A 27,456-nucleotide genomic window follows, 5' to 3' on the forward strand; every position below is an offset into this window, starting at 1 on the left:
ATCACATCAGTCTCCAACCTTCTATATGTTGCGGGTCTTATCCTTTTTCTCTCTATAATAAACCAAAAATAATTAGTATATTTATATAAGTGTTAATAAAAATTTTATATAATACAAATAAATTTAATTACCTAATCACGTTGTCTGTCTGCATATGTTCTACTTCTATGAGAACTCGTAAATGGAAGTTTGGACCTACTATCTTTACCTTTTCCGCACTGCTTCCTATAACCCTCATCCAAAAATAGAAGATCAATCAACTTATCCCAAGCTTCGTCGTCCATATCATCCGATGAACATTATCTCGCACCTTCCACATACTTATATCCACCAATCTTATCAAAATAATTTTTCACTTGATATTTGTGATCCTTATAAGCTCTTTGGCAGTCGCTCTGTACAGCCGCTCGAATGGCTTCCCACATATATGTACTCCGATACATATCAAGATCAAAAAATGTCTGTAGTAAAAAAAAATATTTAAAAAGTATAAAATTTTTCACATATAAAAAGTATTTTGTACTTATTTCAATCTCAGGATACATAGTCTCATAGTAATGGAAAACATGTCTCCAAGTCCTATAATGGAGTGGTACATGATCTACCACAAAGTTTGAGATAAACCTTGTCAACATTTTGCCATTTGTATTTATGAATCTATAGGTCCACCCGATGCTATCAACTTCCACAGGTAAAGGTTTATGATCGTTGACATTGAATTTTTTTGCATATTTAAGCATCTTCCCTTTCCACATCGATGCATCGAGTTTGCTACATTGACACATAGAATTGAAAATTTAGAAATTTAAAACTTTAAATATATATCCAATATATTTAAGAATTTCATATAACTTACAAGATTGACAAACCGCCGGTATCTTTCATGCGCGCTCATGTGGAGGTCGTTCCCCGCCGAACATACTTTAAAAAAACTAATAAAAAATTTTAAGCAATCAAAATATATAACAATGGTAACATACCATCAATCAGAATCATCACTAGAACAATATACATGTAATACATCATCATTAATTAATTCATCAACGTTTATGAAATCATCATCATTATCTGAAGAGTACGTATCACCACCATCATCGTCATCATTAAAGAAACTGTCATCGTTTATAGTAGGACCCACACTTGATTCACCATCGCCATCATTATCTAAAAAGTACATATCATCACCTTCAACAGAGTATGTATCATCATCATAATCATCACCGCCAACAGAGTACGTATCATCATTATCAAAAACTGTCGTCGTTAGGGTTTCTTTGTACCCCATTTGGTAGAACATCTCCATGATGGTAGCGTTTGAGGTGAAATCTAGGTCTACCATATCAGCGGTCTGAGCAAGCCCTAGCAAGGAGCAAAATCAGGACTTGGCGATTGAGGTTTTCTGATTGTGAACTTCAAACGTTATCCGCTGTTCTTCCTTGTTGTAGGAAGCAGTGGAGTAAGCTTTCCACAGAAAAGACGTCAGAACGATTTCTAATGTGGTTAACGCTTTGACAAGTGGTGAGTATTTCAAGCATTCAACGATTGACAACATGTAGCTGTCGTGCTTGAGAGGATCAAGATAGAGAATTAGGTTTTGGTTTTGCTTGATGGTGAGAAGGAATGATTGCCCGGTGTGTTCTTTAACAGAAGGAGTTTTAGATGATCCCACCATTGATGAGTTCTTAAGGATGAAGATGATGAACAATTGAGAGTATTTCAATTGCCGATATTCATTGAGAGTATTTGTGAGTGGTAAGGAGAGAGGTAGCATCAAAAACTCTTTATACCGTTTGTTTGGTGAGATAAATTCGGAGAGAGATTGTATCGAGTACTGAAATGTTGCCTGCAAAAGCGTGATTTGACAGCTGTGACATCAGACACGCATGTCAGGTGGCGGAAAAGAAGCGTCGGTTTAAATTTTCATGTGCCCATTTGAATTCTTATCCATTAAAGTGCCACTTCAGTTTCTCCCCTTTCTCTTTTGAGCGTATATCACCTTTCGCACCAAAAACAAACGTTCACTTTTAGATTAACTTGAGTTGAACTGGGAAATTGAAAATAGAGTAAGTACCACGAACCAGACTTTTGGAAAATCACAAGGATCTTCGTGCTAGAGAGTGTCAAAGATAAAGAAATAAATCAAAGTATACGTGTGGGATTTTAGTGATGTCTATTTTAAGACATGAAACTATGGATCCTGGGCAAATATCTCTTCCTTCAAAGTCAAGAGAGACTAAGGTGCCATTTATTTTTCCGAAGTGAAACTATCTGAAGTCTGCGGACCAATTCTTCAGACCGCTGCAGCAGAAGAGGTGGACCAAAGTGCTACAGACTGTAATGAGAAGCATGTTTGTTTTTTTAACGTCTGCAGACTGCTGCAGATATTAAAAAATTTAAAATAAAGTAATTTAATAAACCCAAAATAGTTTTTTAATAACTAAAATTTAATAATTGTAGTCTTAAAACATTGAAATAAAATTCAAACAACCAAATTAGTCTTACAATAACATTTTTAAATAAAATTCATACAACCAAACTTGAATAATTCTCATTTCATATTTTGCATCAATTGTTCGGCAATTTCATCCCGTAACTGGGTCATATATTCACGATCTGCTGCAGTACCATGTGTTGCAATCTTATCTTCATCATTATCAACGACTGCATTGTTATTCCGAACAGAGACATTTGGTTCATCACATCGTGCAAAATATTCATCATGTAGTCCCTCTCTTCTTATAAAATTATGAAGCGCAAAACATGCTAGGGTAATGTTTCGTTGTGTAACCAACGAGAATGGTTCCATCCTCTTCAATATAGGGAATCGTGCTTCCATGACACCAAGCACGTTCAATGACATTACGAAGTTTTGCATGCGCGTGGTTAAATTTTTCTTTATTCGTTAATGCACGTCTTCGATGGAAATCTCCAAGCCAATACCTCAAATTACGGTACGATGCCATAAAACCTCGATTGTTTGCATAGGCGGCATCACAAAGATAATATTTATCTGTAAAAAAAACAAAAAAAAAGTCATTTATTTTTCAAACTAAGATAAAACTATTTAAGTAACCATAAATTTACCTGGTGGTGGGAAGCGGGAATGGTGCATGTGGATTTGTTAATGCTTCTGATAAAATTCTAGAATCGTGTGCTATCCCTTCCCAACCGGCCACAACAAACGTAAACAACATGTTGAAGTCACATATTGCCAATACGTTTTGGTAACATTCGCCTTTTCCGTTACTTCTATATAAATCATGTTTGTTTGCAGGGACAACAACATGTATCAAAGTGCCATCAAGTGCACCAACTGCTCCCTTGAACACCCGTCGTAGCCTCCTATTATGTTCCGGAATGTTTGGATTCGGATTAAAAGAAGTTGGTAATATAATTTAATGTGCGAAAAGCAACATTTTGTCCAACACTTCATGAAAAAACTTATGAATTGTTTGCTTTGAGTGTTGAAATCTCCGCTTGATAATCACATAATGTTGGTTATGACCGATCATCATAAAAAACATAGCCATCTTCTCCTCAACCGACACATGTTTGCCATCCTTTAACGCGTAGTTTACTATAAAATGAGCACATAGCCGGACAAATGATTCACGGGACATGCGTAGCACTTCAAGACATTGTAGAGGATTACAGTGAAGTAATTCTAACATAAATTCATGTCCCGTCATTTCCGAATCGTTGTCTCGCACTCGTTTGACACCCTTCTTCCAAAAGTAGCGGACATACAAGTACATAAGAATTATGAGTAGTATCTTTTTGTTGTGATCCATTACAAACATATTAATCAACAAAACATATAATAACATAAGATAATAACATAACATAAGATTCAAGTACCAAAAAACATAACATAAATCTCAAGTACCAAAAAAACATAACATAACATCTCAAGTACCAAATACTACAAATAACATTCAAGTAGCAAATAACCAAAAAACATAACTATATAGTTCTAAAACATGCAATTAAAACCTACACAACTTAAACGAATAAGTTAACGAAAAATCTTTCCATCCTTTAAAACTCCTAAACTTGTAGCTATCATCTCGATCCATCATCTTAATATTTGTAGATCATTAGGAAAATTTACCCACATCTCTCTTATATTCATGGTCCCTCCAAAAATGTGATACGCAGCAAATCGTAGAGGGTCTATCGGGTCTAACTCGAGCAACTCAAGCTTCTTTAAACATTGGGGAATTATTGGCGCTTGAGTCAAATGACATAGAGCTTTTTCCATCTCCAGTGCTAAATCATCAGTAGTAATAGAAGCTTTAGGCGAGGCACAAGAAGGTGGACCAGGTGAGGCACTAGGAGCTAGAGGTCTAGGAGTTGAGGATTTAGCCTTTTTGTTGGGGTTACCAAAAGGTGAAGCAGCAGAAGGTGGAGGCTGAGTAAAATGTGTTGGAATAGTGTCTAAGGCTGTAACTATATTAGGCAAGTATTTGATCCGGTTGTGCATAGTCCTTTTGGGTTGCCTTCACCATAGCAACTTGATAGGATGATTTAATAAGAGAGAGTAAATATTATTAGTATATTATGGGAATAATATAATGAATAATATATTTGTTATTTGATTAATATAAGTCATAGAGTTAATTAGAATTAATTTGGTGACTTAAAGAGATTAATTAAATAAAGAGGTATAAACTGTCAATTGTTTGATAGTTAAGCTTTAGACTGTAAATCCATTTGGATATGCTATGGACGGATTCTAGAGGCTATAGGATAGCTAAAATCGTCCATTAGAGTTATCTAGGAATGGATTTGGATAGCCTTAAAAGAAGATTATCCAATTAGGGTTTAGGTTGTAACCCTTAAGGAGTCTACAAGTATAAATAGACCCCATGGCATAGGGAATTCGACACATCTCCTAAAGCAAGGAACCTCTGGTCGAAATTCCTCCCCTCTCCTCTCTCCTAAATCATTCTTATTGCTTTGGTGTTTGTAAGCCATTAGAGGAGTGACATTTGTGACTCTAGAAGCTCCAAGACATCAAGATCAACAAGGAACTCAAAGGTATGATTCTAGATCTGTTTCAATGTTGTTATTTAACCTAGTTAGTCATTAGAAGACTTGGATTCAAAGCATGTTTATTAGAAAGCCTAGATCCGAGCATTAGGGTTTTGCATGCGCACATAGGAAAGTTCTTATGGCTAAAACCCATCAGTGGTATCAAAGCCTAGCTTGGTTTTCTTTAAATTGTTGCTTGATTAACTGAAACAAACCTGCAAAATTCGATTTTTAGGTTTCTGAGTCACTGACTCGGCGAGTTCCAAGGTGGACTCGGCGAGTAGGCCTGACTCGGCGAGTCCCCTTGTGCACTCGGCGAGTCCAGGCGTCAGGAATGGCCAGATTCGGGATTTCTTTGTAATTATCTTATCTAAACTTTCCATAAACTAATTAGATCAATGTTAATTCGTTTTTCTGATAAATATAACTGCAATCTTGATCTAATTAAAGATATTTATCATATAATAAAATATTTAATTTCCTTATATGATAATTAATTAATTATTTTGATTATTTTGGTAATTATCTTAAAAGAAATCTTGAATAAATCAAATATAGATAATTAGGATATTAATTGTTAATTGGAATTATTTGTTATTTGATCCTCCATGTTTTAAATGTTTAAAACTTGCCCTCAAGTTTTGAAATTTATATTTGTGATTAAAAGTTTTAATTTAGACAACTTAAATTTCAAACCCTAGATTTTAAAAGATTTAAAATACAACCATATACTAATATGATATTACTAGTATAATATATATATGTATAACTTAATGCTAGTCTTACCGTTAGTAGGCCTCATTCACGAAGCCGATCTATAAGGTGGGTATAAGGTTGCGGCCTATAAAATGGCGCTTAATGGGTGTACACTCACACCCACCGCTTGCTTGATTGGTGGAGGGTCGTTAGCCGAACGGGTAGGATAGGGCAACCTCATCCTCTCATTAAAAGTATAATAAGAAATATAAAGTAACTACACATATTTTAAAATTTCCCAATCTTAGTTACTTTAGGAAAAGTGAATTGATGCAATCCCATGAAATTACACTTTGCACCTTGCTAAGACGTTAGTGGAGCGTGTGTGGTTTACCGGCACACTAATTGGTTCTAAGAGAAGGTGGCAAAGGGTGATTCATTGTTTATCATAGTTCGATGGAGCGTGTGTGGTTTATCGGCACATCGAATAGGTGATCGTTACAATGAAGGCACCATGTGAATTTGCATGGTAATTCACACCCGCTTTGTGATCCTCGGCATCCCAGTCACAAACAAGAGGGGCATATCGAGATTTAAACATGCCATTGAATAGTTTCAATGAATCTCATCCGAACCTAGGAATTCTCAAAAACACTTAGGACTAATAGTTTAGGTTTTTGTGATGGAGAATTAGTGAATCGTCATTCACTTACCTTCAATTTATTTGCATGTTAGATTACGGCATCCCTTTTCTAATATGTAAATGTTATTGTTGGATCCTAGCCCTAATTTTCTCATTGGGTGATAATTAGGGATTCTTATTCTAATCTATCTTTGTCCTTTTCTAATTATAGATGTCGAACGCAAACAACGCTGCTGCTAGTTCTTTCACGTTGATGAGCCTTTGCCAAAAGGTCACCTTCGATGGAACGAACTTTAGCGAATGGATAAGATACATTCGCACGATTGCTCGCTATAAGGACAAGGAGTATGTCCTTGATGAGAAGCTTGAGAAAATCAACACCGAAATCGCTACTCCAGCTGAAATCACCGCCTTTGAAACTCATGAGCGAGATGCAACGAAGGTACATTGCATCATGATTGCTACCATGAACTCCGAATTCCAAAAGTTCTACGAGGACATGTACCCGTACGAGATGCACCAAGACTTATTGGAGAGGTACCACCAAAACGCGAGACAAGAGCGGTATGAGATTTTCACTAACATGATTTCCGCAAAGATGGGTCATGGAGAATCTCTTACCGTGCACTTGCAAAAGATGCAAAGGTATGTCGACCGCCTTCGCAAGTTAAATGTTGACTTCGGAGAAGACTTGGCGATCGACATGGTGCTTCACTCTTTGCCTCCGATGTACAACCAGTTCAGGATGACCTACCACATGAACAAAGAAGAGGTCACCCTAAGCAAGCTCCAAGGTCTCTTGAGGGTTGCTGAGAGCAACTTCAAGGACAAGTCTGTCGCACCCACTCCCAATCCGCCCGCTGCTCCTGTCTTGGCTATTGGTCAAGGAAAGGGAAAGAAGAGGAAAGCTTCATCGAAGAACTATCGCAAGGTGAAAGCCCGAGATGGTGCCTCTTCTAGTGGGACCAAAGTTGATCCCGCTAAGCCCTGTCCTAACCCGAAGGAGGCAGAGTGCCACCACTGCCACATGATAGGACATTGGAAGAGAAGCTGCCCAGATTACCTGCAAGCAATCAAAGAAGGAAAGATCAAGCCATCTTTCGCAGGTATATACACAATCAAATCTAACGATTCTAATCATGCTATTTCTTGGGTTCTTGATACCGGTTGTGGTTATCACATTTGTTCTAATGTGCAGGGACTAAGAAGAAGTAGGGATGTGGAGCAAGGAAGGATAAATCTAATCATGGGGAATAGAAGATCGTCGCCTGTGACCAAGATTGGAGTGTATTCTTTAGTGCTTAGGAATAGTTTGGTTTTAGATTTGAACAATTGTTGCTATTCGCCAGAAATGGCTAGAAACATCATTTCATTTCATGGTTTATATAGACAAGGATTTAGATTTTCTTTTAATAATGAGAATGGTTCTATTTTAGTTTATCTAAATGGTGTCTTTTACTTTGAAGCTATACCATGTAATGGAATATATGAAACTGTTATGATTGTTGATAACTTAGGAAATGATGTTTTGAATATTGATTCTTCCACTAGTATGGATAAAGCATCCTTGTGGCATTGTCGTCTTGGACATGTCAACAAGAAACGCATAGCCAAACTCCAAAAGGATGGAGTGTTGGAGTCATTCGACCTTAGGGAAGATGACACATGCGAGTCTTGTTTACTTGGAAAGATGACTAAATCACCCTTCACGAGTACATGTGAAAGGGGCGAGGGTCTATTGGACCTAATACATACCGATGTATGTGGACCATTTAGATCAACCACGAAGGATGGGAACCGCTTCTATGTGACTTTTACCGATGACTATAGTAGATATGGGTATATCTACTTAATCAAGCAAAAGTCAGAAACTTTTGAAAAGTTCAAAGAGTTCAAGAATGAAGTGGAGAATCAATTGGGCAGGAAAATCAAGATGCTTTGATCCGATCGAGGAGGAGAGTACCTAAGTCTTGAATTCCACGATTATCTCAAGGAGTGTGGAATAGTTTCGCAATTGACGCCTCCTAGGACACCGCAGTTGAATGGTGTGGCAGAAAGGCATAATCGAACCTTATTGGATATGGTTCGCTCTATGATGAGTCGTGCTTCACTACCTATCTCTTTTTGGGGGTATGCCTTAGAGACTGCCGCCCATATCCTTAACCGAGTCCCTACCAAGAAGGTTGCCAAAACACCTCACGAGATGTGGACAGGGAAAGCTCCCTCGTTGGCACATATCAAGGTTTGGGGTTGCGAGGCTTTCGTAAGACAAGATACTCACGACAAGCTTGAACCTCGAAGTGAGCGATGTATTTTCATCGGCTACCCGCAGACATCCTTTGGATATCTCTTCTATAGACCGAAGGACAATGTAGTCTTCGTTGCGAGGAGAGGAGTTTTCCGAGAGCGAGAACTCATAAGCCAAGGAGACAGTGGGAGGCAAATCGAACTTGAAGAGATTCAAGAGTCAATAGATGATGGAACCTCTACCGCTGGCACTCAACCCGAGGAGGAAACTCCAGTTGAACCGATTGACGAATCCTTACCTCTTAGACATTCCGATAGAGTTAGAGTTCTACCCCAGTTTTATGGTTTTCATATTACTACCGAAGGGGACACGTATATTAGTGATGGTACACTAATAAATCTTGATGAACCTAATAGCTATAAGGAAGCCATGGCAGGCCCGGAGTCTGCGAAATGGAAAGAGGCGATGGATAGCGAGATCCAATCCATGTATGATAACCAAGTTTGGAATTTGGTTGATTACGTGCCCGGACGTAAGACCGTTGGGTGCAAATGGATCTTCAAGAAGAAGACCGACGTGGATGGAAACGTGCACACATATAAAGCACGATTGGTTGCGAAGGGCTTTACTCAAACTCCTGGAGTTGACTATGATGAGACCTTCTCACCAGTTGCGAAGATTAAATCTATTAGAGTGATGCTAGCAATTGCCGCATTTCATGATTATGAGATTTGGCAAATGGATGTCAAGACCGCTTTCCTTAACGGGAAGTTGGCTGAGGATGTTTACATGGCTCAGCCCGAGGGGTTTGTGGATCCAAAGCGTCCGAATAGAGTGTGTAAGCTTGAGAAGTCCATCTATGGACTTAAGCAAGCGTCTCGCAGATGGAATCTTTGCTTCGATGAGAAAGTCAAAGAGTTTGGATTTGTACGAAGCGAAGACGAGTCTTGTGTATATGTCAAAGCCAGTGGGAGTATAGTAAGCTTCCTTGTTCTATATGTCGATGACATATTACTCATAGGAAACGACATCCCGACTCTGCAGGAGGTTAAGTCCTGGCTCGGGAAGTGCTTCGCTATGAAGGACCTCGGAGAGGCTTCTTACATTTTGGGAATAAGGATAGTGAGAGAAAGAAGTAAGAGACTAATTGGACTTAGTCAGAATACTTACTTAGAGAAGGTACTAAAACGTTTTAGTATGGAAAACTCAAAGAAGGGAGAACTACCGATACAAAGTAATGCCAAATTGAGTAAGACTCAAAGTCCGAGTACCGAAGCTGAGATAGCAGAAATGAGCCGAGTACCATACGCTTCTGCAGTTGGCTCAATCATGTACGCTATGACTTGTACTCGCCCTGATGTAGCCTTCGCTTTGAGCATGGTTAGCAGATATCAAGGGAATCCTGGCAAAGCACATTGGATTGCGGTGAAGAATATCCTTAAGTACCTTCGGAGGACGAAGGAATGGTTCTTAGTCCTCGGAGGGAGTAATGACTTGAAAGTGCGAGGGTATAGTGACGCCAGTTTTCAGACCGACAGGGACAACTACCGTTCGCAGTCGGGCTGGGTCTTTACCCTAAATGGAGGAGCAGTGCCATGGAAGAGTTCCAAGCAGGAAACCGTAGCTGATTCAACGTGCGAATCAGAGTACATTGCAGCGAGCGAAGCGTCGAAGGAGGCAATATGGCTAAAGAACTTCATCGGTGATCTTGGAGTTGTACCTGCCATAAAGGAGCCCATGGAGATTTTCTGTGATAACGAAGGTGCGGTTGCCTTAACCAAGGAACCGAGGGATCATGGTAGATCAAGACATATCGACAGAAAATATCACTTCATAAGACATCGTGTAGAAGAAGGACAACTCGTAGTAAAGAGGATATCATCAGAAGATAACCCAGCAGATCCGCTTACGAAGGGACTGAGTAGGGTTAAGCACTTACAGCATGCTAGGAGTATTGGGCTGAAGGATGATATTAGCATAGATTAGATGGTATTAGAAACGTGTAATAGATAAATGTAATTAACATTTGATGAATAAATAAAGGAGTTTTATTTATGAGTAATGTTACTATCTTATGTTAATTGTTTAGCTATTGTTTCACTTTGCATGTTTTGACTTCCAGAATAATTGAGTTTATTAAGAATAATCGAATTGTTCAAATGGTCCACAATCGTTCATATGTTGGGAGTAGATATGAATGAAGATTGTCATGAATTGGTGTGTAGATTGTCTAAATGGTGTTAAACATAGCAAAGGGTTGCTGCAACGTTCATGAGTGCTTATGAACTATTTTTGAGCATTGGAATAAACCCGCGCTTGCTGGAATCACCTTATGGAATAAGATATAAAAGGGTGATCGCAAGACGATAATATCATATAGTCTTAAAACCTAGATATATGGTTTATTATTTGTCAATGAACCTATCATCTGACAATAAAGGGTCATATCAGCAGCTGGTTTTTCCAAAGATGGTGTTAGTTTCATTCTGAATGTCATTGAAACCTTCGTTTTTGAGTCTCCCACCATTCCAAACTTAGCAAGCAAGGTCTTCGTGTATGCCTCCTGATTGATAAATCCAAGGAAAAAGTTAATTGGACCCATTGAGCTCATCTCAAATTTCGTTTCCATTAGCTTTCGGAATTCAGCTGTTAAGCTGGAGTTAGTTGATCCGAAGATAATGTCATCAACGTATATTTGGACAATCATTAAGTGGTCACCCTCTTTCTTGCAAAAGAAGGTTAGGTCAACAGAACCTTGTTTAAATTTAGACATTTTCAAGAAACGAGTTAAAGTTTCGTACCTAGCTCTTGGAGCTTGTTTCAGACCATAGACTGCTTTATCCAGAATATAGAAATGGTTGGGATACTTCTTGTTTATAAACCCTAGAGGTTGCTCCACATAAATAGTCTCCTCTAGCTCCCCATTTAAAAATGCACATTTGACGTCCATTTGATAAACTTTAAAATTCTTAAGTGTTGCGTAAGCCAGAAAGATGCGAACATATTCAAGCCTAGCAACAGACGGACAACAAAGATTGATGTGCAAAAGTTCGAGTGGCTCAATGACTTTCGTATTCACTATCTTTGGATGGCTTTTCATGCTTTTCTTTCCCATTTCGCATGCAGCACAAAGATGATCCTTGTCGTACTTTAGGAGAGGAATCCCTCACACATGATCACCAAGGACAAGCTTGTTGATATCTTTGAAGTTAAGATGCGAAAGTCTTCTGTGCCATAGCCAACTATCGTCTGTAGGAGCTTTCGTTAGAAGGAAAATGGTTGGCTTCCCTCGTATCAGATTTAAGTTCAACGGATACATATCGCCTTTGCATTCAGACTTTAGAAGGATTCTTTTGGTTTTCTTTTCTATGATTTCAGAACCTTCGTCGTCAAATGAGACTTTTAATCATGTACCAACGCCCAACTGTGAAACACTTATAAGATTGTGTTGCAAAACCTCGACATAAGCAACTTTACGAATTGAGAAGTCGCCATTTGTTATCATCCTATAACCTTTTATCTCTCCAAGTGAGTTATTCCTAAACTTCACTCTTCCACCATTCTTTAGTTCCCTATACTCTCGCAGTTCTTCCTTCCAGCCTATCATGTGACGTGGACAACCGTTGTCGATATACCATTCAGTGTCAAACTGTTTGTCATGAATAACCTGCAAAAATTAAGCAGATCTCGGAACCCAAAGTTGTTTGGGTCCTCGTGAGCCTTTTACATCAAGAGAGAAAGTAATTGAAAGATCAACCATATAGGTTCGTTTTATTAAGGTGGTGTTATCTTTCTTTGTGATTTTAGAAACCTTAATCCTTTTGTCTTTTAAGTTATCATCTTTTGAAGATGATGGATTCTGATTTTTGTTTTGTCTTTTTAGAAACCCTTTTTCACTTTTCTTTATGTTAGTTTTGGGCTTCTTGACAGGAGCTATATGATCCAAAACCATCTTTCCTTTTCCTTTAACATCTTTCGATGTCTTGTGAGGATGCGAAGCATTTTTGGTTTGTAAGTTGTGAGGTTTTTCATTCTCTACAGGGCATTTTGGCTTTGAAAGAATGGGTTTTTGAAAAACTTTTTGTTTAGTATCCTGTGGACTACGAAAATGATTTCGTGAAAAGCTCTTTGGATTTTCTTTTGGTACCACTTTCACATTTTGATTGAGAGGTTTCTCTATGTGAACAAAGTTGGGTTTTCTGGATTGCCAGAACTGTTTTCTTTCCTTGAGATTTTTGTTGTATCTGGCGTTCCTTTGATGTTTCTGCGATGCGAACTGTTCTGAAGATTTGTGAACGTTAGCTTTCGCTCATGGCTTTCTTGCTGGAGTTTCGTTTTGCACAGAAGATGTGTCACTAGGAACATTCTTAGTTCCATTGGGACTTCCTTTCTTGTAGCTGGAATTGACCTTGTTTAAAGGTTCTGCTACATATCTTCCTTTTACTCTCCAAGAGGTCCTTTCTAAAAGACAAAATGTTTCGTCAACATTATCGATCAGAGTTGACCAAAAATGCTCATCACTTCCATCTTCGTTGTCTTTGTCAACTATGGACGTTAATTCGACTTTTTCATCCTTATTTACCCCATTTATTTTGAAAACCTGGTTGGCGGCAGTTGGACTTTTGGAAAAATAGTCACAATTTGTTTTAAAACATTTGGATTATTTTCAGAAAGACGTGCAAACTCAATGAACTTTTTAGAAATTGGGAGTTTCACAACACAAGGTTCGTTTTTAACAAACTCTGAGCAGTCAACCTCATCCTCTACAAATATTTCACTCATATCACTGCCATCGTCAAATTCAGATGTGTTATCAACATTAGTTTTGTTATCTGAACTCAAATTTTTACTCAATGAGTCAAACTTCTGCATAGTATCAGATTTAATTCATTTTTTGTCATTTTCCAGTCCAATTCTATAAGCTTCTGAAGTCAGATGAGATGATTGATTCGCACTTATAACAGTCAGCATCAATTTCGTCTTCCTTTATTTCAAGGAATGCAAAACCATCTTATGGATTTTTTGACCAATCTCACAATCAAGATGCAATTGTGTAATGTTATGATAAAGCCTTTTTGCAATTAAACAAAAAATATTACGTTGTTTCAAAAACATTAAATTGTCTCGTTGAAAATAAATTAACTCATCCTTAGAATTTGCTAAATCATACTCAATCTTCTTTATCCATATGCGTCTCTGATCACTCTTTGACGAAACACTACTGATTTGATCGGTTAGGTTAGAATTTATCAAGCGAGTTTGTGTTAAACTGTTATTGATACTAGAAAATGTGGATTTTATTTCATTTAGTTCTGTTTCGTATCATGACACAAGAATATTGAGTGATTCAAGAATAGATTGTACTTTGTTGATCATTTGATCACATTTGTTGTGTTCAAAAACTGGTTTCGCAGCGAAACAGCTATCACCCCCGTGTCCACTATCAGTGGCATATCCTCGAATCTGTGACACATCACTAGTCACCATGAAACATCTTCCTCCAGAGTGTGAATCCTCCTCTTTCGCAACGAAACTTCTCCCATGAGTTGGCTTGCGAACATACTCATATTCTAAATCCGTGGAGCAGACTTCCACCCTGCTAATTTCATCAGCAACTTCTTTTTCCTGCATAATAAAAGCAGGCATAGAATTATCAGAGTTCTTTTTCTTCTTTATCTCCTCAATCTTTCGGAGTTGGAAGGTTTCATCATCTTCTCCTTCCATCTTTTCATTCAATATTCGCAACATAAACTCTTTGGCCAAGTGATTTTTGCCATGACAGTAGTTACAATCATAGTCATAATCACCCGTCAGCTTCTTCTCCTTCTTTTCCTCTTCCTTTTGCGAGCCATTCGCACTTTCCTCTTTCACCTTCTTAGAGCTATAGCCTCCCTGCCAGTTTCGGTTCTTGTTGGAAGGAAACTTCTTCTTTGCAAATCGCCTTGAGTTTGACACCATTAATGCAAACTCTTCATTCGTAAGCTCACAATCAGAAAGATCAAATTCTAAACCATCTTCTGCTACTTTCTTGCCCTTCGCAATGAGAGCCAGATATCCCATACCAAACACTACTTTCGCTTCATTTGTCACTTCATTCTCATGTGACTTCAGGACTCCAACAAGTTTTGCCAAAGAATAATTCTTGAACTGCTTATGTGCCTTGACTGTAGACACCACTGCCTTCCACTCCAATCTAAGCCCATTCATGAACGTGACCTATTGTTCAACAACTTCACGTCCCATATCATGTTTCATCATCCTACTTAAAAGATGATTGTAACAATTGAAAGTTTGACTCAATCTCTCTTGTGTAAATGCACCAAACTCTGAAAGCAATAGTGTTTGTGTTGAGTGCTCAAGATCTGCATCTATTGAGTAGAGTTCTTTAAGTCGATCCAAGATGGCTTTGGCTGTATCACATGAACTAACCAGACAAAAAATGTCGGCCGGCAAAGCGAATCGAATGATTCTCATTACCTAAACATTACTGATCAGTTTTTCCTTCTGGTCTTGAGGAACGTCTTTAATATCCAGAAGAAGTTTGTTGTAGTCAGATTGAGTTTTGATAACTCTTTTGCTTCCAGTATTAACAAATGGTCCAATAGTAGTGGCCTCCCATATCAGATATTCGTTGTCTTCTAGGCCAAGAACGTAATCATCGAAGTGAAGTGCCCAAACTTCATATTCGTTGGGGAAGAGAATTAGAATCCTAGTGGTTGATCCAATGCTTCTCGAAAGACTAATGGAGTTGATGTGAGAATCGTTGTGTTGCATGATGAAATAACTTTTGAAACCTGTTAAGAATCAGACGTGTAAGCTGAAGTAGTTTTAGGGTAATATTAGAATCATTAAATATCGTCAAGAACACAGTGATGACGGATAAATCAGATCCAGTATCAACGGAAACCCTAATGACCTTATAAACAGAAAAGATGTGTATAGATTACACGGTCTGATGCTTTGATACCAATTGCTAGGATATTAATCCTTGAAAGATCGATTAAATTCAAAACAGATTGTAAATAAGAACAAGAACAATGATTCAAAGTATGTTGAATGATTATATTCCACAACCTCAGAAGAACTCGATTAAGAATTGCTACTGTAGAGGTGTGATTAGGGTTACAAGAATAATTGCCAAAGTTATGAAACACGATGCAATTACGCACCATAAATACTCTAACCCTAATAAATGACGGGTGGACAAGCCCAAACCCGTTTACATAAAAGGACTAATAAATACACACAATGACGCAACATAATATTCCTAACAAACAAATCATCTCCCTCTCTCTCTCTCTCTCCCCCTCTCTCTCTAATATCATTTCTAGCATATTTTGGTTATGAGGGCAACCCAAAAAAACTTTGTTATTAATTATATGAATATACTAATTTAGTTATGAGCTTAAACACCTTAATCTAACAATTATTTCCTAATTTCAATTTAAGCACAAAGGAATTTAAAAGATTACTACTTGGAAAATTTTGGATGTTACATATTTAATCATATATAACACAAGAAACACGTAAAACACAATAAACACATGCTAAATCGTGTTAATTTCGTATCGAATTTTAAAGACGAACACGACACGACATGACGTCGTGTTTTTTACAGTTGACATGAACACGAATTCGGATAACGATTTCGTCCCAATTTTGTTACGTTTTGTGTACTTTTGTCGTGTTGAATCATAAATTGACATGCTTAATTTTTTACAACACTGCCTAGATTACATCGAATCTAGTGATACTGCAACACACCTAGTGCTAGAAAACTATATGGTTATGGATAAAAGTTTTGGTAAATTAATGGTACCAAATATTAAATTATTCTTAAAACTGTGGATACAATTATATATAAAAAAATAAAAGTTGTCTATCTCCGAAGAATGAGTAAAGTTTTGAAAATTGGAACGAAGATCGAATCGGTCGTTTTACCAGTTTGATGGTTCAATCAGTCCAACCAGTCGGACTGGTCTCAAAAATCAGAAAAACCAGATGATGACATCATTATATTATTATTAGTTTTAATTATACAAAAAATACAAAATATATATATATATATATATATATATATATATATATATATATATATATATATATATATTAAATTCACGGTTTTTTACCGGTTCACATGACGGACCGGTTCCGTAGTCTTGGAAAACGGCATCAAAAAATACATTTATTAGTGCAATTTTTAAAAGTAGCATCAATTAGTGTTTTTTAAGAAAACAACATCAAAAAATACATTTATTATTACTGCGGTTTTGAAAAACCGCATCAAAAAATACATTTATTAGTGCGATTTTGGAAAACAACATCAGAAAATGCATTTATTAGTGCGTTTAAAGTAAATAGCATCAAAAAATGCATTTGTTAATGCGGTTCCTTGATTTATGGGTAAATTACTCGGATGGTCCCTATGGTTTAGGGTAATCTGCGTGTTTGATCCCTAACAATTTTTTTTTAACTCGGACCGTCCCTACTTTATATTTTTGTTGCACGTTTGGTCTTTATCCGTTCTAAAAAGACTGATTTACCCTTACTGATTTCTTTTACTCTTTTTTAAATTATTAGTTATTTAAAAAAGTATTAATTAAATAAAAACAAAATATTAATTAAATATGTGGGTCCACTTCCTCATCCCCTCCCATCAAACCCTACCCTCCACCTCCCTCGTTTTCCTATCCTTCTCAAACGAACACACAACCTGGTAAGGGATCTAGAGTTTTCACACATCAAATTCTCCTTCTTGTATGTCGGAATTTGTAGAAAGCACAACCATAGCAGTTGGCGATGGGAACTTGGGTTTCTACACCTCCGTTTTTTGTTCTTGTTCGTAGGAAAAAACTATGGCAACAGTGAAGAAGGGTTCTAGGGTTTCTGAAGATCAATGGGGTTTTTTTTTTTGGAGATCGAGGGATGTGAAAGCAGGGATGGTGCATGTCGACGGCGAAAACTAACCACTCTTTTTCACCCCCTCATCTCTTATCTCACTGATGGTACTTACATCACCACCTCCGTCAATCAATGTCATCAAACTAGCTTCATTTGCAGACATGATCTTCCGGTGAACATCAACTCCCTTTATTCATTTCGAACTCACTGAATTTCCCCTTCTCTCATATAGAACAAAAATCGATTCAGTTTATCACTAATATTGTCGGTCTTTAGACTGTATTTTTGGGTTTCAAACATTGATTTCTCATCATCGATCTTCTTCATTTTCACAAACTTCGATCTTTGTCTTCGAGACAACAATTAATTTCTATGATTCATCAGTGATTGGGATTCAAACATTTTGATTTATGTGGTTTCAAATGTAAAAGCTAGAACACCAGAATCGGCGTGAAGGGGTGAAGGCATCAGAGGGTGTTCTTGTGCTACCGATAAAAGGGGGGGGGGGGGGGGGGGGGTGGGGTTCACCAGAATCTGGGTTTGTTCTAGGATTCATCATAATTTTGGGTTTGTTCTAGGATTCATCATAATTTTTAGGTTTTATTTTGGTTTTGGATTTGAGTTACAAGCTTGTTTTTATATGTAAAGCTAGTGTATTGAGTTTTGGGTAATTTATGTGGTATTGGATCTATGGTTGGGGATGATGACCGAAGCTGGTGCCCGTGGCCGGAGCTGGATTAAGCTGGGATATGTCATTTTTCCAGCAATATGTTAATAATTTAATTTAAATTATTTAATAATAACTAAAATAATATAAAAAGAATTAACAACATAAAAAAAAAGAATTAACAAAATAAAAATAGTCATTAAGGGCAAAATAGTCTTTTTAGGTTGGATATGGACCAAACACGCAACAAAAAGATGTAATATGGACCTTCCGAGTTAAAAAAAGTTGTTAAAGACCAAACGCGCAGATTACCCCAAACCACAGAGACCATCTGTGTAATTTACCCTTGATTTATTGATGCGAAAGTGTTTTAATGATTGCACCAAAAAAAAACCTCATCACACTAAAAAAATATGTTTTGTACTAGTGTAAGTAGAGGTAGCTAGATAAGAAGCATTTGACCATTAACTCTAAAAATCAAAACTAGAAAGAACATATTTTTTTCTATTTTTTTTCAAGAACATTTAAAAAATTAGTTATTTGTTTCTTTTAATTCACAATGTTTTATTTCTTAAGAATTCTAAAATATAAGTTTTTATCTTTTAGATAAAATAAAAAACCCAAGTTAATTTTTGGCTTAGTTTGATTTGTATCTAAACCCAATATATCAAATTTCGTTCAACCATTTTTATATTTATAGATCTTAATGATCTAAGACTACAAACGGGTGCAGACATGCTAAACCTAATATTATTACGCTAAACTAACCATGTTATGTTAGTTAACTCAAACCGTCAAACGAACTCATTAGCTTTGATTAGACTACTTCTCATAGTACCAATAAGAGAGAACGTGGCTAACTAAAAATTAATTATATATATGAAATATGAAATAAATTATATATTATTCCAAATCCATCTAACAGAATAGACACGTACCTAGTATAAAACCTTTCAAAAAAGCACTTCCACTTGTTACATTTGAGATGTGAAAACTCGTACGTGTTGCTCGACAGTATTCAACTTCGCCACCTATTACAACCAGCTCTCCACGTGTGCAGCCACATGTACCATAAATACCCACCACCACAACCATCGATTCACAACCATCCCACAATGGCAAAGCTCATAGCACTAGCACTTGCTTTCACAGCCCTTGTAGCCTTTGCTTCCGCCCACAGCACCATCATCACCACCACCATCGAGGAGGAAAGCACATTCTCGAAGCAGCAGTGCAGCCGACAGCTCCAGGGTCAAAGATTGAATCAGTGCCAGAGGTATCTCGCGCAGGGCCAGAGTTTGTATGAAGAAGACGACCGGAGTCAGAAACAGGGCGGCCTCCAGTTGTGCTGCCAAGAGCTCCAATTCGTCGACGAGCAGTGCCAGTGTGAGGCTGTGAAGGAAGCATTCCGGGAAGCCCAGAAGATGCAACAACAACAACAGGGACAACAAGGCGGAAGCTTCGGTTCCAAGCAGATCAGACAAATGATGCAGAAGGCTCAGAACCTTCCTAACCAATGCAAACTCCAAACTAGACAATGCCAAGTCGGAAAAATCTCAATCACCACCTTCACCACTATCACCGAGGACACCACCTACAGCCGCCGTGGCTCGCAACAGCAGTGTGAGCACATCCGAAGCCGACAATTCAACCAGTGCCAAAACTTCATCCAACGACAAATGGGTTCCTATGCAACCCTTCTGATGAGCGTCAGCAGGCAAGGTCAACAGCCACAAGGTCTCGAACAATGCTGCAATGAGCTTCAGAACGTGGAGGAAGAATGCCAGTGCGAGGCCATGCAGGAGGTGTACAGGCAAGCCCAGAGGCAGCAGCAACAAGGGAGCCAACAACGTAGCCGACGTGGTGGACAGCCTCAGACCCAAGACTTGCAGCAGATTGTTCAAAGTCTGCCCAACCAATGCAAACTAGAAGTGCAGCAATGCCGAATCCCATCTACCATGTTCTAAGGTGGAGATTAATTAATGATCCAGGAATAAATGTCATTCGCATCTCTAATCAGGTTTTACGGTTTTGAATTTTGAGATGGGAGTAGTTGCAAAAATAAGTAGGCTCATGGAGAGATGAGTATCTATAAATCTCATGTAATCGCTCTTTCATCTTTTTTATGAATAATATAATAAAATGATGGCTGCGTCTTTTATTCCATGAAGATAGAGGAACATTCATAACCAACTTAATTACTCGTTTCGTCTAAAAATTATTTTCCATAGAAAAAAAAAAAAAACAGAGATTAAGAAAAGATTAATTACACTAACTTCATACTAATTTTATACAATAAAATGACAATTTTGTCCTTATTTGCATTTAATGTCCCATTAAATATTTAGTTGGTTAAGTAATAATGAGAGATATTTTGGTAAAAATATTATATATTTTTAGTAGTGGACTATTATTTTGAGACAAATCAAAAAAGAAAAATGGATTTTGGGACAGAGATAGTATAACACAAAATTTCCATTATTGGGTTAAATATTAAATTTTGAAGAGTCTTCAAATCTATAAGGTAGAGCTTTATAAGAAGAAAATGGATCTGACCGTCTTAATTTATTTGGTGTTTACCACCTTAATTTGGATATAGTCTTTTGGGCAATCTCAGTTGTGGCTGAGTTGGACAACTTATATTTGGCCATGTAGGACTCGTAGGTAGGTCTTTAGCATGCCATAAAATTCCATTGTAGGCCTCTTTAGATTATTCATATTAAATTTCTAAATGAACTCACATTTAATTGATTGTATTAACTCGGCAACGAATTTAGAATTATATTTGTAACTAACTCCTACAGTATCAGCAAACATAATCCCAAAGCTAATCAATGTATACCTTTCATAAAATATTATTACAAAAAGTATTACAAAAAGTAATTTAGAATATATATTTAAGAATTCAAAACTTTCCTTTTTTCTATTGAATTTAGTGACCATTGAACTTTAAATCCATTGAAATTGAATGTCAATATGGCATGATAGAGTTTCATCTATTGAATGACACCTAGGTTTGTCATCTCATTCAACTCTCCTATTAAACTCACCATTGTAGAGGCTCTAAAGAACATGTACCGACACTCCCACCTTCCTATAACTTGCAACCCATGAGAGGTTTCACAGTGTCAAACTGTTATTTCGTAGTTTGTACTTGGAACATTTCCTTAAGCTTCACTGCAAGGATCGAGCCCTATGCAGACAACAATTCTAGACACTGTATCGTCGGTAAAGGTTATACAGACGACATTTCGTCTGTAAAAAGTCGTCGGCATAGCTCCGTCGGTAAAAGTCGAAAATATCATCGGGACAGGAGTCGTCGGTACAGATCAACCAATCCAGACGACGTGTCGTCATCAAAGGGTTGTCGGGATTGATTTTCAAGGAAATAAGAAAAAGTTTTATTCGGACTCTATACCGATGACTTGTCGTCGGGAAAAGTTTGAGCAATACCGACGACTTGTCGTCGGGAAATGTTTGAGCAATATCGACGACTTGTCGTTGGGAAAAGTAGGTGTCAGCCAACTTCCATTCTAGTAATACCGACGACTTGTCGTCGGGATTGGTAAAATCGATTTTACAGTTATAAAGCTATAACGAGACAGGTCGTCGGTATAACATTTTTTTTATATATTTTTCACAAGTTTTGTAATATATGCCAAATCTGTTTTTTAAAACAAATCCAAAAAGGATATTTGCAGAATAATATAAAACACTTAATAAGCATAACATACCATTAAAATTCAAATTCAAATGTTACTACATAACAAAATAACAAAAAAACAAGTTTTTAACAAACATTGTTCTCATTATCATTCTAGATCTCCTCCTCCTCCTCATCATCATCATCATCATCATCATCCTCGAGGCCATTGGTTGTTTCAGGGTTATTTTGTGAAAACATATTGGGATTAAACTGGAATTGTGGCATTAGTTGTGGTTAGATGTTAGGAATGATGGATACGAAAGTGTTATTATACATTTGTTGCATTTGTAGCATTTGTTGTTGCATTATTTACATTTGTTGGGTTAATACAAAAACTTGGGGATTATCTGAAGATTGGGATGTGGAAGCTTTGGAACGTTTGGTATGTTCATTTGGAAATAAATTATTGTTTATGTTTGGTTTCCTTCCAACACCGTGATTATGCATACGTCTCTCACCGAGGGCACGAGCGAGACAATGTTCTTCATTTAACTTTTCGTTCTCCCTGAGCTCTGATTGCATCAACAACTTCTCTCATTGAATGTTTTCCTAAAATAAAGAAAACAATAAAAATACATTACCTAAAGCAAATAACTAAATTTATACACTAAAATAATAATAATATACCTTAAACTAACTATATTAATAACCATAACATATTTATCAAATAACTTATTAACTTTGTTTATTACTTACCCAAACTACTTCTGCTTGCGGTGTACACCAACCCCGATTTATTTAAATCGCATCTGTCTTCAACCTTCTATATGTTGCGGGTCTTATCCTTTTTCTCTCTATAATAAACGAAAAACAATTAATATATTTATATAAGTGTTATTAAAAATTTTATATAATACAAATCAATTTAATTACATCCTCACGTCACCTGTCTGCATATGTTCTACTTCCATGAGAACTCGTAAATGGAAGTTTGGACCTACTATCTTTACCTTTTTCTCACTGCTTCCTATAACCCTCATCCAAAAAAAGAAGATCAATCATCTTATCCCAAGCTTCGTTGTCTATATCATCCGATGGATATTGTCTCGCACCTTCCACATCCTTATATCCACCAACCCTATCAAAATAATTTTTCACTTGATATTTATGATCTTTATAAGCTCATTGGCAGTCGCTCTGTACAGCCGCTTGAATGACTTCCCACATATATGTACCCTGATACATATCAAGATGAAAAAATGTTTGCAGTAAAAAAAACAAATTTAAGTAGTAAAAAAATATTTAAAAAGTATAAAACTTTTCACATATAAAAAGTATTTTGTACTTATTTCAATCTCAAGATACATAGCTTCATAGTAATGGAAAGGAACACGTCTCCAAGTCCTATAATGGAGTGGTACATGATCTGCCACAAAGCTTGAGATAAACCTTGGCAACATTTTGCCATTTGCATTTATGAATCTATAGGTCCCCCCGATGCTATCAACTTCCATAGGTAAAGGTTTCTGACCACTGACATTGAACTTTTTTCCCATATTTAAGCATCTTCCCTTTCCACACCGACGCATCGGGTTTGCTACATTGACACATAGAATTGAAAATTTAGAAATTTAAAACTTTAAAAATATATCCAGTATATTTAAGAATTTCATGTAACTTACAAGATTGACAAACCGTCGGTATCTTTCCTGCGCGCTCATGTGGAGGTCGTTCCCCGCCGTCTCCTCCATGCCCCCCTCGCAACATGTGTAGCCATCAGTTTAACAAATATTAGAAAATATACTAAACATACTTTTAAAAAAAACTAATAAACAATTTTAAGCAATCAAAATATATAATAACCGTAACATACCATCAATCAGAATCATCAGTAGAACGATATACATGTAATACATCATCATTAATGAATTCATCAACGTTTATGAAATCATCATCATTATCTGAAGAGTACGTATCACCACCGTCATCGTCATCATTAAAGAAACTGTCATCGTTTATAGTAGGAGCCACACTTGATTCACTATCGCCATCATTATCTAAAAAGTACATATCATCACCGTCAACTGAGTATGTATCATCATTATCAGAAACGGTCATCATTAGGGTTTCTTTGTACCCCATTTGGTAGAACATCTCCATGATGGTAGCATTTGAGATGGAATTAGGGTCTACCATATCAGCGGTCTGAGCAAGCCCTAGCAAGGAGCAAAATTGGGACTTGGTGATTGAGGTTTTCTGATTGTGAACTTCAAACGTGATCCACAGTTCTTCTGGATGTAGCAAGCAGTGGAGTAAGCTTTCGACATAAGAGACATCGGAACGATTTATGATGTGGTTAACGCTTTGACCAGTGTGAGTATTTCAAGCATTCAACGATTGGCAACATGTAGCTCTCATACTTGAGTGGATCGAGATCAAGAATTAGGTTTTGGTTTTTGTAACAACCCAATATTTCAAGTCAATGTAATGACCTAAAGTCAAGTATTGTAACCTATTTTGAGATGATAATAAAAATAGCGACAAAATGAAATGTTCAAAAATCTCAATGTGAATGTACTAAGTGGTAGATATCATAACAAGGTTTTCAAAAATATAAAGAACACTAAAATCCGAGTTATAACGAAGAAGTTATGACCAGTCGAAGATCCGCAACAAAACCGGTAAAACATTGATAAGCATAAAACGCGAAATTTCAATGAAATGCTTTTTAGCCTTAGGTATCTAAATCAAAGTCATAGATATCATTAAACCATGAACATATATAAAAAGAATGTCAAAGTCTAACTTCGTATGAGGAAGTTTTAATTTTTCTAAGTTTCGAATATAGCAGTAGACAGCTAAAAACTCAAATTAAAGATCGAGGGACTTTTATCCAACACAACCTAAACGACAATCGAAGATCTCGACAATAGTAGTACAACGGTAAAAAGACAGACAAAAAACGGATGTCGGATGAAGAAGTTATGAATTTTTAACGGACTTTTCCTGTCCTGGCCTGTTAAAAATGTAATATTAAAAATAAAAGTCAAAAATAGCCGACGAAGTCTAAACAAGAGTTGTATAGAATATTCTCTCCTACGCGTGGATATAAAGAACGTCAAAATCGGAACGCGTTTGCGAGAGATATGAATCTCCGAAGTTCAGGACACGAAACCCCACACTGTTAGAGGACTCACGACGTGAGCCAGTAATGGATGGGTTCCACAGTCGAGCTGTCACAAGTCGAGTCAGCGGATGGATAAGATCGAACTCACAACGTGAGCTCCAAAATTACTCCCTATAAATAGAAACCAAAGGTCTCGGGTTTAGGCTCCTCAACTCTACTTCCCTTTCTACTTTTACTCTGTGTTAAGCATCCTGAGACTACCCCGACGCCTCGGTTTCATATCCAAGCTCTGATGAAAGTTTGAAGCCCCGAGATTTCTGAGAAAACGACTTCTTTCTGGTCGAAGTGCTGCCCGAGCAAAGTATCGTTTTCATCAAATCGTCACTTCTACCAAGTGAGTTCATACCCTTATCACTACACTTTCAAATGCTTTTAAACACTTTTAAAAGGGAGGAATTGTAACGACCAAAAATTTCAACCAATTTAAAATTTTCGAAAACAACCTGATTCCATTAAAGTTATTACAAAAAGGTTTTCAATACAATTTATTTTAAGTATTCCTAGAATCTCATCACAACATAAACACGAGGAGCAGTACGATCATGCCTTCGCCTTGCCACGGTCTCCTGAAGAACTTGAAAAACATAAAACCACAACTGTAAGCCCGAAAGCTTAGTGAGATATCCCCAAAATACCAACCACATATACCATACACGCATAACATGCCATAACATATCCGATCACAGAACAGCCATGCACTTCGGGTCTACTGTGGGACTGGTCCGCCGCACCGGCCAACAGTCCACCTGGTCCACCCTCCGAGTCTAGCCATATACCTCGAGCCAACAATGTGATTGGTCCGCCCGCACCGGGCCTTCAATCCACCTGGTCCACTATCTGAATCTAACCACATACATCGAGTCTGCAGTGTGATTGGTCCGCCCGCACCGGGCCTTCAACCCACATGGTCCACTCTCTGAGTCTACAGTATGACTGGTCCGCCCGCACCGGGCCTTCAGTCGGCCTGGTCCACTCTCCGAGCCTTGGCACGTCTAGTCCGCCCTCTTGGGGCCTACAGCCTATCCGGACCGCTCGCTGGGCCTTCGGGACAACCGGTCCGCCCTGGGTATCTTGGCCTACAGCACAAAGCAGGACCCGCCTCAACCCAACTCCAGTCAAAACAACCATGTGCACATATACATACAATCATATAGCAATTCACAGTCAACAAGCAGATCAAACAGATCACATAACATATCATCATCCTAACCAGGATACCGACCTAACCGGTCACTAGCATAGCATCACCTTATCTCTCAGGATACCGATCTCAATCTGGTCTCTAACATATACCATCCTAGCTACCAGGATGCAAACATATCAAGGCAACAACATAACAACAACTACCCGGATCTCAATCCGATAAGGGCCGGCCTTGGTGCCGTAGACCCTGTTGATATAGTGAGGATAACTCACATCGAAACTGTCGGCTGAAAGGATAAGATCCCGCTACTCCAAACTCTGACACGAACTCCTCCACTGAACAACAACAAAGCACTGAACTCATTAAATACCCATAATTACCAAAATACCCCTGGAAGGCAACTGGTCAACCTTTGGACAAAGTCAAAGTCAACCCCTGACTGACTCTACTCGCCGAGTCAACCTGATGACTCGCCGAGTCCCCAAGCTTAGAACTTCCCTCAATCTACGACCTGACTCGCCGAGTCACCCCGAGACTCGCCGAGTCCAAAAACTCTGAGTCCACTCGCACACAGCTCACCGAGTCATCCCTTGACTCACCAATTCTCGACTCAACCAGAAAATATTGGGACTCTTCGACAAGACTCGCCGAGTCCAAGAACAGACTCGTCGAGTCTAAGGCTATCTTCAACCTACTCGCCGAGTTGTTCTTCCAACTCGTCGAGTTCCAGGCCATCTTCATCCAACTCGTCGAGTTGTTCTTCCAACTCGTCGAGTTCCAGCTCATCTTCAAGCAACTCGTCGAGTCTACCCATGTGACTCGCCGAGTACCACCGGTCTGAATCCATACAGAAGCATTCCAGGCCATGCAATTGATCCAAAACATAGATCTAGCCTCCTACAACCCATCCATCACGTAAAGTGGCAAACTTTACGTGAATCCAAAGAGATCTAGGCCTTTTACACTTTAGGGCTAGGGTTTGGGACATGATAGCTTCACTACACACTCAAACACAGGGACTTTTAGGCATTCCAACCCTTCTCCATTCCAGATCTGAGGTAGCAACCTCAGATCTAACCTCTAAACTCCAAAACACCAAAAGATATGATCTCTAACACCCCCAAAATGAAGAATCTAGACAATCGCCGCTCAAACAATGAAATGATACCTCAAAAGGAAGATCCAAGAGAAGATTAACCCGAATCCTTGCAAAGCTCTTTGATCCAAGTCTCTTTTCCTTCAAGATCTCTTCAACAACCACCTCTCCAAGCTCCAATTCACTTAACAATG

At 37.8% G+C, this 27,456-nt stretch overlaps 1 protein-coding gene across 1 annotated transcript; it reads left to right on the forward strand.

Annotated features, from left to right (window-relative positions):
- Positions 1 to 19,304: 19,304 nt before the first annotated feature.
- LOC145064526 (2S seed storage protein-like) lies at positions 19,305 to 20,156 on the forward strand. Its single transcript, XM_079011961.1, has one exon. The coding sequence runs from the start codon at positions 19,305 to 19,307 to the stop codon at positions 20,154 to 20,156; it is 852 nt and encodes a 283-aa protein (XP_078868087.1).
- Positions 20,157 to 27,456: the final 7,300 nt, after the last annotated feature.

Source organism: Lactuca serriola, chromosome 7 (genome assembly GCF_051521515.1).
Source record: "Lactuca serriola cultivar US96UC23 chromosome 7, Lser_US96UC23_V15, whole genome shotgun sequence".
NCBI lineage: Eukaryota > Viridiplantae > Streptophyta > Magnoliopsida > Asterales > Asteraceae > Lactuca > Lactuca serriola.